Source organism: Dendrobates tinctorius, unplaced genomic scaffold, assembly GCF_039654945.1.
Source record: "Dendrobates tinctorius isolate UK_male_01 unplaced genomic scaffold, ASM3965494v1 ptg000011l, whole genome shotgun sequence".
Taxonomy (NCBI): Eukaryota; Metazoa; Chordata; class Amphibia; order Anura; family Dendrobatidae; genus Dendrobates; species Dendrobates tinctorius.
In genome coordinates this window covers 35980194-35994421 of record NW_027361679.1, presented here as the reverse complement: position 1 = coordinate 35994421, position 14228 = coordinate 35980194, and the positions used below count along the sequence as shown (strand labels likewise).

Below are 14228 nucleotides of genomic sequence, written 5' to 3'. Positions count from 1 at the left end.
ATTCACAAGTCTGCAGTCACATAGAGCCAACGCAGGCTTTCGAAAATATTACATCTGGAAAAACCCTTTTAATTTGTTGATTACAAAGCAACGCACAGTTCTAGGTAAATGCTGGGCTCACACTGACACTAGAACACCCTGGAAGCAGTCCACAACCAATATGAGGAAACCAAGGACTCTTTCACATCAGCCCATATTCAGGCTCTATTATTGATCCACAACCACTTACAACAGGATACCTTCTCTGGTAGCCTCAAGTTACTTTTTTTCTTCTTTTTTTAATTTATTTCAGATAAAATGCAACAAAAATAAAATAAATAATATCAAATAATGAAAAAATATGTTTATTTATTATAAAACATATACAATACAAAAACATTATTAGTTACACAAAAAAAACCTTGGAGTAGAAAATAGTGGATATACAGTATATTTGAGGTATGACATTTTACTGAAGAATAACAAGTAACTATAGGACCTCAAAACAGGCTGCGGCCTCCCATAGCTGCTATACCTGCTGCCCAGGTAATGTATTTACCCTCCTGAAATTCTAGATGAGATTTGGTACTGGAGCAAAAGAAACACATTTGCCTCCTTACCTTGTGTTCAAAATTCATTCTCCCTTAAAGGGAACCTGTCACCATGAAATTACAATTCATTCCGCAGACATTATGTTATAAAGAAGGGGGGCTGAGAAGATTTGTATGTAGTTTTGTGAGAAAAGATTCAATATAACTTGTGTTTTCATAGTTTAATCTTTGGCAAATTTCAGGATTTTGAGTCCAGTGGGCGGTCCCATCAATGACTGACAGCTATATCTCTATGCACACTTATACAGAGGGGGCTGTCAGTCACTGATGGGACCGCCCACTGGACTGAAGATCCCAGAACGAACAGATGTTTAAATGAATAGAACACAAACTGACGTCTTGTCCCTGTTTATCCTTCCACATAGTGGAGCTTGGTTAAGAAGCAAATTTAAGTTGCTAATTTATTTTTTTAAAAAGTGACAGCTCAGACTTTAAGGGTATATTTAGATGTTGTCGAATAAGGATGATCCATAATACAAACTACGGCTAGCAGTGACTGTTTCGGGAAATAAGACGACCCTTATGTAATCTCAGGCAAGCCATTAAATATTAAATAAATAATACAATAAGTAGTTATAAATAAATAAATATACAAATATTATAGAGCAGGACCTGTTCACACAACTTACTGTTATGTTAAGCATGTTTCTTATTTTTAAAATCTTTTTTCAATAATGTTTGCATTTTCCATTAAAGTTTATGTTTCATACTCTGATATTGACAACATTAATTTGGTTTTGCCAGCAAGCTCAATAGACCCTCAATACATGATCCATGGGTGTCAAACACTCAGGACCCCACTAATTAGCTGATCCAAGTAAGCCACTGCTCCTGCAGTCTGGGGCCTATATCTGACCTACACCTAATGGCGCAATCATCCGGGCATATAACATGGACGAGGATCATGTCATAATGCTTGGACTTGCTGGCAGCTCTCCTGACCCGAGTGTGACAGAAGGTATTTCTATACAGCCGCCGACCAGTCCGAGCATTGTGGCGCGATCGTCGTCTATGCTATACTGCCGCCTGACTGTGCCCTAAGGCTGAATTCAGATATCCCGGTTTCACCATCGATACACATACCTAATGCCCTGACCAACTGCAAGTCTTCTCACCTGAACACAATGACCTCATATGTACCTATGAGGCTGTTAGTTTGGGTCAGGGAACCCGTGATCAAACCAGGCATTGTAGTCAAATAGGGATGTCTGAAATTAGCCTGACGATGATAAAAACCAAACCACATTGTAATATGCATTCATTTTTCCAGCTAAACAAATCACTGCTGTAAAGAGAATAAATTACTCATGTCTTAATAACATAACAAGTATAAACGTATTCCAACATTGAAATCCATGATCGAATGTAAGATGATCTTCTGGTAAGGTAGAAGTAATATCTTAAACTGTTTCTTCATTCTTCTGCCTGTTAAGTAAAAAAGTTTTACAAATGTTAGAAAAATGATATATGCATAATTCGCTTTGCAATAATGCACACTGAATATACAGTGGGTATTGAAAGTATTCAGACCCCTTTACATTTTTCACTCTTTGTTTCATTGCAGCCATTTGGTAAATTTAAATTTAATTAGTATGTGGTAAAAACTAGTCTGTTTATCATGATTTCTTATGCACTTTTCTAACTGCTTTTTAAAGGGAACCTGTCATGTCGATAATGCTATTAACTTGCAGATATAAGGTTATTCTGCAGGCTAATAGAGTTATTAAGGTGTCCGGCCGAAGTAGTGAAAACATGGCTCCCAGGAAGGAATGACCTTTATTTCTTTTGGGAGCAGCCAGCTTTCAGTCATGAAGGCATGCCCAGAGCAATTACAGTCACCACTCACAACACCGAGAGCAGCGACTGTAACCACACCCAAACACTGCTTGGCAGACTGCAATGTACTGATGCTAAGCTGAGGCGGTGGTCAATCAGTGCCGGGGCGTGCTTACAGCTGCCGCCCTCATTGCCGTGAGCGTTGGCTTTAATTGTTCTGGGTACGGTTCCATGACTGAAAGTCAGCGTAGAAATAAAGTTAATTTTCTCCCGGGTGCTGCACTTTCAGTACTGTGGCCAGTCTCCTTCATAACACTATCTCCACATATGCCCTGTATATCTGTATATAGAGTTCCCTGCTCACCCCACTCACAGTCAGCTGAACAGTGGGCATGATTGGAGGACAGCCATGACTGCTCAGTGCTGGACCATGCCCCAATGGCAGAAAGCAGCACAATTATAACATTGTTTCCTCCTTTCACCGCTGACTGCTACCTGTGACAGACACAAATGTGGTGCCCCCAGGAGTATGGCCGCCACAGTGGCTTTACCTTCCTCCAGGGAGGGTAATGCCAGGCTTGGAAGCAGTGAAGGGTCTCTCTCGCAGTTAACCTATACATGCAACACAGTTCCACTCCAGGCCAGCAAGGGGAACTCTGAACTGGAATTGAAGGGAGTAGTGTTCTCTGAGGGCCAAGAGGGAGGAGTGGTCAGTTAGTGTGAGGAGGTCCACGTGTGCAGACTTGTGGAGAGAAGCTGGAGGTTGAGCTGAGGAAAGAGAGCTCCCTCACAGCGAGAGCCCATGAACTGGAGCCTGGTCTCCACAGTTGTACGGATACTAACGGTCCTGCAACAGACACCAGAGGAGGAGGAGGCTGTAAATGCCCTACCCCCATCTAAGGCTCGGAGGCACAACAGCACGGAGTGAGCCAAGAGAGGAATAGCAGCTAGAGCTGTCTGCCATACGAGGAGTGCTAGTAGAAGAGAATTAGGAGGAACTTCAGTGTAACTCAGTACTAGGAGTACTTCACTCAAATAAGCACTAAGAACAGGACCCTGGACTGCATTTATCAAGTAAAGGTACAGAAATTACATCCCGCTGTGTCTTTGTCTGCTTCCTACCCTTCCGGCACTGCTACATCCCCGTGCCAACCACATCTACACTGCCCTGGGACTACAGCTTCACCTGTGGGGAGCTTTTACATCTTTGCTGCACCCTACCATCAGTCCCAGTGGATCTGCATGCAGCGTCGGCTTAACATCTCACTTGCCGAACACCACAGGTGGCATCACAAACTATTCCATTAACTACATTCCACCATTCAAACTTCCCCTATTAGTTGGGCGCCCAGGGCCACGGACCGGGTCACCGCTGCTGTGACACATCCCGCTGACACCGGCCCGGTACTGAGTACCCCACAGCCCTGGGAGGGCGACCCACAAGCTTTGGATGCTAATTATCACCTTTATTATGCTCTGCTTTTACTTGCACAGGGAATCTGGACCTGACAGATTTGCCTTAAAGTGGTTATTTTAAAGAATATATTAGCTAAACCCTGATCAACTGATCCCCTCCATACACTTTTAAGCAGCACATTTTCAGGCCAATTTTTTAGATTTGCTTGCAGTGATTATCAGAAATTATTTGCAGAAGCATCTAAGATGGAGCACAGCAACAAATGACAAATAGTGACAGTTAAGGGTATCTTACTTTTCCAATAGATTCTTGATTAGTTTTTCTACCCAAGGGGTTGATGGATCCACACAAGTCCTGATTCCACTTTGCAGAGTAATTCTGAAAATAAAACGAGACACATATTTTATGTACAGTAATTTAGGTAAATGTCTCACTATAATAAAGGATGAATTTTGACTTTTATGGGTTCCCATAGAGTTCTAGTCCTCTTCCTCTCTGAAGAGGATACTTGCATTTTAAATTACCCGAAGGCGCACTGAATGGCCTATAAGTCTCCTTACACCGGCCTGGCACTCTTCACAAGGAGAAGGATTTTCCGTTAGACCTCAAAATTACATGGTGATTGTATATGGATTCATGATTCCTATGAAAATCTTTCTCTTGTGTGGTATTCTCCTTAGGTGAATGACGATGTGGACACTCTGCACTATACCTGTATCTTACTAAAATATTTGTAACCACATTTGCTATTATTATGACAAATTTACTTGCAGTTTTTTAAAGGAATCTGTCAGTAGGTTTTTTACTATTTAATCTAAGAGAAGCATGATGTAGGGGCAAAGAGCATGATACCAGCAATGTATTACTTAAGGCCCCGTCTCACTAAGCGACATACCAGCGATCCCGACACCGATATCAAGGTGTCAGGATCGCTGGTAAGTCGCTATGTGATCGCTGGTGAGCTGTCACACAGACAGCTTCACCAGCGATCAGCACAGCGATGCCGAGCGCCCGGCATCGCTTGCCATCCTGTAAAAAATAGAATCAAAATAAAAAATATAGTTATTCTCACCTTCCGACGTCGCGTTCAGCCATCCTGCCTCTCTCCACGCTCCGGTCCCAGTGATCCTTTGCACGAATGACCGCGAGATGTCACGGTCTCGCGGGATAACAAAGTCTCGCGGTCATTCGTGCAAAGGATCACTGGGACCGGAGCGTGGAGAGAGGCAGGATGGCTGAACGCGACGTCGGAAGGTGAGAATAACTATATTTTTTATTTTTTTCATTATTTTTTTACACCTGATCGCTGGTCTCCTGCCTGTCACACACAGCGATGCGTGCTGGCCAGCGGGAGACCAGCGACCAAAGAAATGTCCAGAGATTTCTTGCAGCGATCAGCGATACCGGCAGGGGGGCCGCTCGCTGATCGCTGTCACACACAGCGATCTCGCTGGTGAGATCGCTGTTGTGTCACAAAGGTTGTGACTCAGCAGCGATCTCGCTACCGAGATTGCTTAGTGAGACGGGGCCTTAACTGGGCAGCTTGCGGTAGCATTGATGAAATCTCTGTTTTATCAGCAGATTATCAGTAAAGGACTAGTTGTTTCAGGCCCCCTCCGCTGAAAGAAAGTCACACCCCTCTTAATTTAAAATAAGCTTTGGGGGCAGATTTTCAGCGATATTTGTTTCCAATCCGTAGATCTTAAAAGCTAATTTAGATATTAAGAAAAATTTTTGATTTCTTGAGAATAAGACATCGGAACACAGATATCAAGGCATCATTTTATTCAACTTTCTGTGACCTAGATGCCCCTATTGACGGCTTCAGAGGATCAGTGTCACTAACAGATTCCTTTTAATGCTCAGGTTCCAGAAAAGAAAAAACACTGCTGCTGTATGAAAGAAAATGTAAAATTTTCATCTGTAAATAAAATACTCACATCACTTCAGTATTTTTGCAGGAGGGACCACTGGGTATAAGTTCCAAGCTTTTCATGCCTTTAATTGGTTTTTCTGGCTTTCCAACATTGGTACATTGGCATCTTAGCTCTGATCCTAATCTTGCTAAAGACATACCTAAAATTTTGAGAAGTTATATTTAATAAATTTTTTAATCTATACCATGGACAAGAAAGTTTGCATAAATAATATCATTTTAGATCTCCACAATCACCAATAGAGGGCGCCTATAAGCCTACTGCATTAGTACTGAGTTCAGTGTACTCACACTCATTATGCTGCAAGCTCTTAGTTTCTCTGAGGGACACAAAGATTTTTTTTTCACAATAATTCGAAACAAATCATGGCATACTCCTCCAAAGTCAGTTGGCGCCGATACCGCAGTGCATAAAAGCTGTACGTTTCTATACTAACGGAGAGTTACAGTGTCCGTGCACTACCGTATCGGCTCCATGCCAGTATCCAGAATACTAATACGAATTATTGCATTGCATTTCCCATTGATTGCCATGATCACAACATGTTCAGCATACAGGTATAAACTGTGGAGTACAAGCCTTAGTAGTAACCAGTGGACTACGCCTGCCATTGACCCATATTTTTGTGATACAATTATATTTAATACATTGACTGTGCTTTTGAAAGGGATCTGTCAGAATGATCCACTCCTTCTTCCCCAATCCCCCAAAAAATCCTGTCTATATGGTCATGTTGCTCTCTGAAAGATAATTTCATCTACACATTTACTGAGGCAAAGAAATGCTGCTATAATTCATATGCAAATGAGGCTTAAGTGCTCTGGGACTGTCAGAGCACTTCCCAAGCCTCTTCCTGCCTTGCTTTATTCCCTCCTGGTCCCGCTTTCCTCTGCTTGACTACCAGCTCACTGGTTTAACTATATAGCAAAGGGGCTTGCTAGTACAGCAGTGGATGGTGGGTTTCGGGAGGCAGGGTCTTAGGGAGTGCTTTGATACTCCCAGAGCACTTAAGTCTTATTTAAGCATGAATTAAAACAATAATTAAAACAATGATTTTTCAGTCAGAGAAGAACAGATTGCATCAGTAAAGGTACGCATGACTTTATCGTTCATAGAGCAACATGGCCATATAAACAGTTTATAGGCTGGGTGGTTAATCATTTAAACAGATTACCTTTAAATGTAGACGAGGCAAGAATATACTGATAAATAGTGGATATATATATACAGTGACATATATATACATTTACATATATATACTGTATATATATCCATATATATATATGCTGTGTATAGATATGTATATATATATATATATATATATATATATAGGTATATATATACAAACACACACACATGAAGGAATATTCTTTTGACATATCTTCGGGTAATGATAGAAAATAGTAAATTTAGGTATATGTCAGTCTCCAATTCCGAATGTGGTTAGAACCTATCCAACCATATAAAATATAAATTTCAACTCAACTGTCAATTTCAAATACAATTATTAGAAATTATATAATATAGAAATAGGTCAAATCAAGTAAAACAAAGTGAAACATAAAAAATGAACTTATGAAAGAAAATTAAAACTAACATTTATAGTAACTTATTTAACATGGGCATTAAACTAATTTATAAGCGTTGTCAAAAAAGGTATACATTTTTTCCCCAAAACAGTTGTTTATGAACTGTGTCTATTATTGCATTCACTTCCATCCCCAGCGCATGGACTATAGTGATAAAGCTTTTTAGGGGAAAAAAATGGCTAATGTTGTTTTCCTAATCCTGGCAGCTTCATTCAGTGAATACAGTAATTAGAAATATGTAGAAATAAATAATATGCCCAATATTGGTAAACTCTTTTTCTTAAATTCTCTAATTCTCCTATTTGTTTTCCATCTGTCCTACAGCTAAGAAAATAGAAATGGAAAAAGTACCTTCTGTTACAGTGGTGTAAAGCAGGAAGATGGCAAGAGTCGCACAGAATGTTGTAGCAAGCTTCATGGCTCAATATACTTGGCAGACTTCTGAATTCCTTTCGCTTAGCTGAGTCCAAGATTATCTGTCTTCAATTTGCTCGTAACGTGAATTTATATAATAGATTCAGCCCGGTCATTCTGACATCACATCATTACAGCAACGTAAATTCCAAAATAAGTCACTTCCATAAGTTGGTCACATTTCTGAGTCACAAAGATATCTGCATTCACCATGATTTGTAATACTTAGTTCACAAATGTGTCACTGGCTTTATTTACTGTGAATTAAAAAAAAATCACAGATTAATTATTGACCCTTAAATGTGTATTGGATCATTAGATACAATATTAATATTAACATAGCTGCCACCAGGAATTTCAGGGTCCCATACTGACAAAACTTTCGGGCCCCCTTGACACTTTGCCCAGGCTCCACCCCCTGCTCCACCTCCACCCCTCGAATCTTCTACAGACCCACTGGCCAGTCTTGAAAAAAATCTGACCCTTAGAAAGTGCACTGAATGGAAGAATGGGGAACTTTTATCCCCATTTTAAAATCCAGTGGCAAGTGGGATGTCTGTCCGCAGCTTCACTCATGGTCTGTGGTGCTTTCAGAAAAATCAAGTGCAGCCACTTAGGGAATGAATGGATTAGTGGTTGAGTCACATATAATCTCCATTGTAATGGTGATAAAAGTTCCACATTTTGTGGATTGATGCAGGTCCCAGCAGTCATTGCCCACCAATCAATAACTTATCAATTATCCTCAGGTCACATTTACACGTTCAGTATTTTACATTACTTATTTGTAAGCCAAAACCAGGAGTGGGACAATCAGAGGACAAGTATAATAGAAACACGTCACCACTTCTGCATTTATCACCCACACCTTGGTTTGGATTACAAATACTAATGTAAAATACTGAATGTGTGAATGTGTCCTTAGGATAGGCGATTACTTATTTTCACCAGATAACCTCTGTAAAGGGGATTTTACACATAGCGATATCGCTAGCAATATCGCTAAAGCGCCACCGATTTTTTGACGCAGCAGCGATATTGCTAGCGATATCGCTATGTGTGATACTTACCTCCGACCGGCTCCCCCGCTGTCTGTCGCTGATCACGCGAGATCGGGCAGCTCCATTTCTCGTCGGGCGCGTCCTGCTGGGCTTCCTGTGGCGCCGACAAGTAACGCGTGGAAGCGGGCGGGAGGACGTCAGGATCGCCGCGTCTGAAAGGTAAGTAACAACCGCAGCTGCGTCGCAACGTTGCTGTGAGATCTGCCTGTGTGGCAGCTCACTAGCGACCATTTAGCGATGCATCAGCGATCCTGACCGGGTCGTATCGTGGTTGGGATTGCTGGTGCATCGCTAAATGTAAAGGGGCCTTAAGTGTATAATTGCTACTGTCTCATTGTATTGATATCAGAGAGGACATGTGACCTCCATACACAAAACAATCCACTATACCAAGAGCAATAATACCACATACGAGGGACAAATACTGTCACACCATGACCAGATCACATATTACCATCACATAGTGACTGAATAATACCGCATACAAAGGTCTAATACTGCAGGTCACAAACTGTTGGAGATGGATCAGATCAGTGGTGATAATACATGAAGATGCCAGAAGGGGAGTATCAGACAGTGGACTTAGATTTAAAGTACCCAAAGTGATGCTTTTAGTATTTGCTGTGTTTTTTGCAGTAAAAACTGCAGCATTTCTTAGTACCAACTAAGTGAATGAGATTCCTGACATCTCATGCACATGTTGCTTAGTTTTTTCTTGCAGATTTGAAGCAGTTTCAAATGTGCAGTATTTCAATTTTTTCAGTGTTTTTCACCCTATCCAATGAAATGAGAGAAAAAAAACAAGTAAAAAATGCATAAAAAATGAGGTAAACCAAGTGTATCTTATATTGCGATTTTCCTGACACAAATACTTAATGTGTGCACATACCCATTCACACGCTATTTCACCCACACAAATTCAGCTACAGTATATGCCTTATATATAAACAAATGCACAAATAAATCATTTTCGGCTTATCAGATAAAAAAATCATTGTATTGAGTGTTTTCTATACATTTCCCACCTAGTTTTGAATTCCTCTGACTCCCCATGTATCACACAAAAATACCTTTTTTCTTTCACCCGCGCTGTATGTAAATTAGTTGATATTAAATAGAAAATGGCAGCACACCAAATATGAAATATGTGAAATACGAATAGCAAAATGGCTTTAGTAATACATTTCATAATGGCTTTTATAAGGCATATCAAATATGAAATAAGTGAAATATGAATAGCATAATGGCTTTTGCAATCTTGAAAAACATATGAGATACTTAGCACAAAATTTGGCCAAAAGATGTGAGCCCATTCACCAGCGACAAGGTGATCTCAGATTGAATGGGTCCCTATACTGACTGCCTGGTGTGAACTGACCTCTGGCTAGTAACATGATAAAGCCTGTATATATAGGACGATAGGAACCAAACATGTGATTGAATGCGATTAAAATCACCACTGGATGAAGGGCGGAGTGCTCAGTCAGAAAAATAGTATACAAGTAATAAAACAAACTGACGGCAGTTCTAGATGTGCCGTCAGTTTGTTTTATTACTTGTAAATTAGTTGAGTCCGATGGAAGGTGTTTTTGCGCCTTCCCTCCACCCCTCCTTGGCCGCTGTACACAATATTTCAGGTAATTTTCATAGTTCTCATCCATATTTTGCGCGTACGCATTGCAATCTCCACTCGAGCGTGCGCAGGATGCTTTGCCCAACTGCGGGCAAAGCCAGAAAAAAGTAGTCTGCATGCGCCGGAAGTACTATGTCCCAGAAGTATTTTGCTGCCATTTCTGTGTTCCGGGTCATAGTTTACCGGCACATGCACACTAATGCTTTTCGGCTTTGCCCGCAGTTGGGCAAAGCATACTGCGCATGCGCGAAAAATGGACTAAGTTCCTTTGGTGGGGTTTGAAATCAAAGCTCTCTGTTAATAAGTTTGCACACTTAACCATTGTGCTATACTCTTAATTAGCAACTGTGGAATAAGCAAAGCACCTATCACAGAAAATAACAGAAACATTAAAGCAACCTGCACTGAACATGCTCCAACATCTAGCCTTCCTTTAAAACAAAATTTAGACCAAACATCCCAAGCTGCTAAATAACCTTTCTAAGGCTAGTTTCACACTAGCGTATAGCAGAGCTGCGGAGGGAGGCGGACTTCCTCCGTGAAGCTCCGTCCATGGCCGCACCTCCTCCCGTCAGCTCCGCCTATGTTGGCATGCAGCCTGCGCACCCTATCTTTACCATTAGGTACGTAGGCCATGCCAATGTATGCGGAAGCTTCCACATGCGTCGTTTTGACGGTGCAGCGATCACAACAAAATGCAACTCGTTGCGTTCGACGTGGTTCGCCGCACCGTCAAAACGATGCATGCGGAGGCATCCACATACGATAAAACAATGTCAATCACTGGGATCCATGGAAGCATTAGAGAATTATTACCTCATAAAGGGACAGTGGTCAGAATTGTAAAAATTGGCCCGGTCATGAACGTGCAAACCACCCTTGGGGCTTAAGGGGTTAAAGAACACCTGTCCATCGGGTGCGATCCTCCACAAAAGGCTATTGCAAAAAAAAGGAGACACAAAAGCGCAATAGGGTCTTATCCGCGTTACAGGGAGAAATTACACTAAGAAATTTGCTCACCTGATTAGGATGAGAGAAAGCATATAGTCTGGCGGCTGCTGCAGATCCACAGGTCCTTAACGACCAGAAGAAATCACGTATTCAGGGGAATTTGTAGTTATATTCCGCGCTGCCGCAAGAGACCCCCGAAACGCGTTGAATAAACCACTATGAATCTTTGACATCTATCTCCTGGAATCCTTTCTTGCGGCAGCGCGGAATATAACTACAAATTCCCCTGAATATGTGATTCCTCCACAAAAGGAGCATTCATGTTTGTATTTTCAGGAATTAGACTGTGTCTCATTGAAAGCAAAGCATGTACCTTTTCTAAAGATGGTTTGAGTTGGTACCTGAGGTTGAAATGTAGATGGCTTATCTGGAAGCATTAGATTAAGCCACAAACCTACATCTTAAACACCCCATTTCAACGATGAATAAATAGCTAGCTTCTGACTAAAATTCTCGTCCTAGAAATACCAACTCAAACTACCAAAATTTTATAACACTATTCTACATGTTGATATTGGAAAGATATAACCCAGAGCATTTGGTGGGGAACTTCTCCGCAGTAACACTGGCATAAATACAGAATGCATGCAGGCAATTATTAAATAACCCGGCTATCGGTCTACACCTATCCTAATCCTTATCCAGGCTACCAAAATCTTTGGATGCTGGTAGTAAGAACAAGATATCTATAAATTCATTATGCCATATTGTAACTTTAATTGCACAGATGACAACCTAGGGGGGAGACTGTACAGACTATTGTTTCCCTATAGCAATCCTCCCCCACTCTTTTAACACCAGAGGCTATAGGTGTTACTACAGATATATGACAACCTCTGCTTCCCCTGGAGTATAAGCTGTCTGTGTGTGCAGTGTCAGCTAGTGTTGTAGCAGCTCCCTCAGTGACCCCCGCACCTGTGACAGCTGTTACAACATGTATGAGGGTAGTGTATTTTGAGGGCTATACTCGCCGCCCTCAGATCTGATGTACTGTGCATGGCTCCATCTGCAGACCTCTGCCACGGTTGGTCCTCCTTCTTGAGGACCGGCAGCCCCAGGAACAGCAACGGCCATGGCCGGCCAGTGGTCTACTAAGGCCAGCCTGGTTCTGCTGGTGTGTGGGGTATCCGCTGACCCCCTGCAGGCTCGCCGCCTCCCGGAGGTTCTCTGGATGGCGACATCTCAACTTAAGGTGCAGGGGGCATTTATGCACACTTTATCGAAGTACAGTTTATCAAAGTACTGGCAGTTATAACATGGATGAATGTGACATGCATCTCTATTCTCTTCATACAGGTAACCATCTTTTCCAATCTCTGCTCTGAATCCACTCCTGTGTCTCCATTCAATGTCAGCAAGCAGTTAATCCTGAATGCTATCTCTGTGTTTTCAACTCTGCAAGCTTATATCTGGTAACCAGCTTTTCCAATCTCTGCTCTGAATCCACTCCTGTGTCTCCATTCAATGTCAGCAAGCAGTTAATCCTGAATGCTATCTCTGTGTTTTCAACTCTGCAAGCTTATATCTGGTAACCAGCTTTTCCAATCTCTGCTCTGAATCCACTCCTGTGTCTCTATTCAATGTCAGCAAGCAGTTAATCCTGAATGCTATCTCTGTGTTTTCAACTCTGCAAGCTTATATCTGGTATATAGTTTTTTCAACTTACTCTGCTTGTCCCCCTATGTTGTGAGGTCAAGAAACTTTTCAAAGTGCTTTATGATCCATGTAGTGCTGGACATGTGTTTATTTGACCACAACATTTTATTGGGTCCTGGTGTCTCAATTTAGTGTGATTGATTAACGAGAAGAGAGAGAGCCAAAAAAAAAACAAAAAAAAACAGCCTTAGCCTCCTATATATTCAGACATAGTTTGGGGATAGCATTTATGCAGGGGGCATTTATGCACACTTTATCCAAGTACAGTTTATCAAAGTACTGGCAGTTATAACATGGCAGTTAGAGAGGGCAGGAGACAGGTAAGACATTTATATACATCTACTCCCTGTACATTTGGAATACAACAAATATATACCATATGCATTTGTGTAATTTTAATCCTGGCTGCTGCATTCACACACATCCACCGCCCTGGCATTAACTCTCTACACTCCATCAATATTGGCCCCTCGCTTCTTTCCTCTCCTATGTATAGCGCTCACGCTCTTTTCACGTTGTTAAATTGCACAGATCCAGTCAGTCCCACCATTCAACATCAGAGACGCTCTCACAAATCACTTAACCATCTGCTCACTCTTTCTATCCTCCTTCTCCTAGTCGCAGGAGACATTGCTCCCAACCCTGGTCCCCCATGTTATAGAAAGTCAAACCCCCCGACTGCTACACTCAGAAACCCCTCTAATTTTATTAATATTCCCTGCATGCCATCTGTCTCTCTTAATTGTGCACTTTGGAACTCTCGCTCAGTGTGTAACAAACTCTCCTTCATCCATGACTACTTCCTTTCTAATTCTCTTAACCTCCTGGCTCTTACTGAAACCTGGATCCAGCAGTCAGACACTACCGCTGCTGCTGCTCTTTCTTACGGGGGGCTACACTTCTCTCATACCCCAAGATCAGACAATAGAGCTGGTGGAGGCGTTGGTCTGCTCCTATCACCAAAATGTACCTTTCAGGTTATCCCTCAAGTACCTTCACTTGTCTTCCCTTCTTTTGAGGTCCATGCCGTCAGACTCTACACCCCCTTCTCCATGCGAGTGGCGGTGGTATATCGTCCTCCCGGCCCCTCCCATCAGTTCCTGGATCATTTTGCCACTTGGCTTCCACATTTTCTCTCCTGTGA

General features: G+C 41.8%; 1 protein-coding gene across 1 annotated transcript; it reads right to left on the bottom strand.

Annotated features, from left to right (window-relative positions):
- Positions 1 to 407: 407 nt before the first annotated feature.
- On the bottom strand, positions 408 to 7780 carry LOC141099935 (interleukin-8-like). The gene is made up of 4 exons (XM_073588060.1): positions 7661 to 7780; positions 5724 to 5859; positions 4078 to 4161; positions 408 to 2015 (listed from the first exon to the last, which is right to left on the bottom strand). Exons 1-4 carry the CDS (start codon positions 7725 to 7727, stop codon positions 1991 to 1993), a joined length of 312 nt encoding a protein of 103 aa, XP_073444161.1. The 5' UTR covers positions 7728 to 7780; the 3' UTR covers positions 408 to 1990.
- Between the last annotated feature and the right edge of the window lie 6448 nt (positions 7781 to 14228).

Bases quoted from the DNA above. Each gene is read 5' to 3' on its own strand.
- LOC141099935 (XM_073588060.1), bottom strand. From the start codon at position 7,727: ATGAAGCTTGCTACAACATTCTGTGCGACTCTTGCCATCTTCCTGCTT. The intron at 5,860-7,660 runs GTACTTTTTCCA...TCAAAATTTTAG, and splicing joins TTACACCACTGTAACAGAAG to GTATGTCTTTAGCAAGATTA. The intron at 2,016-4,077 runs GTAAGATACCCT...TTTACTTAACAG, and splicing joins ATCAAGAATCTATTGGAAAA to GCAGAAGAATGAAGAAACAG.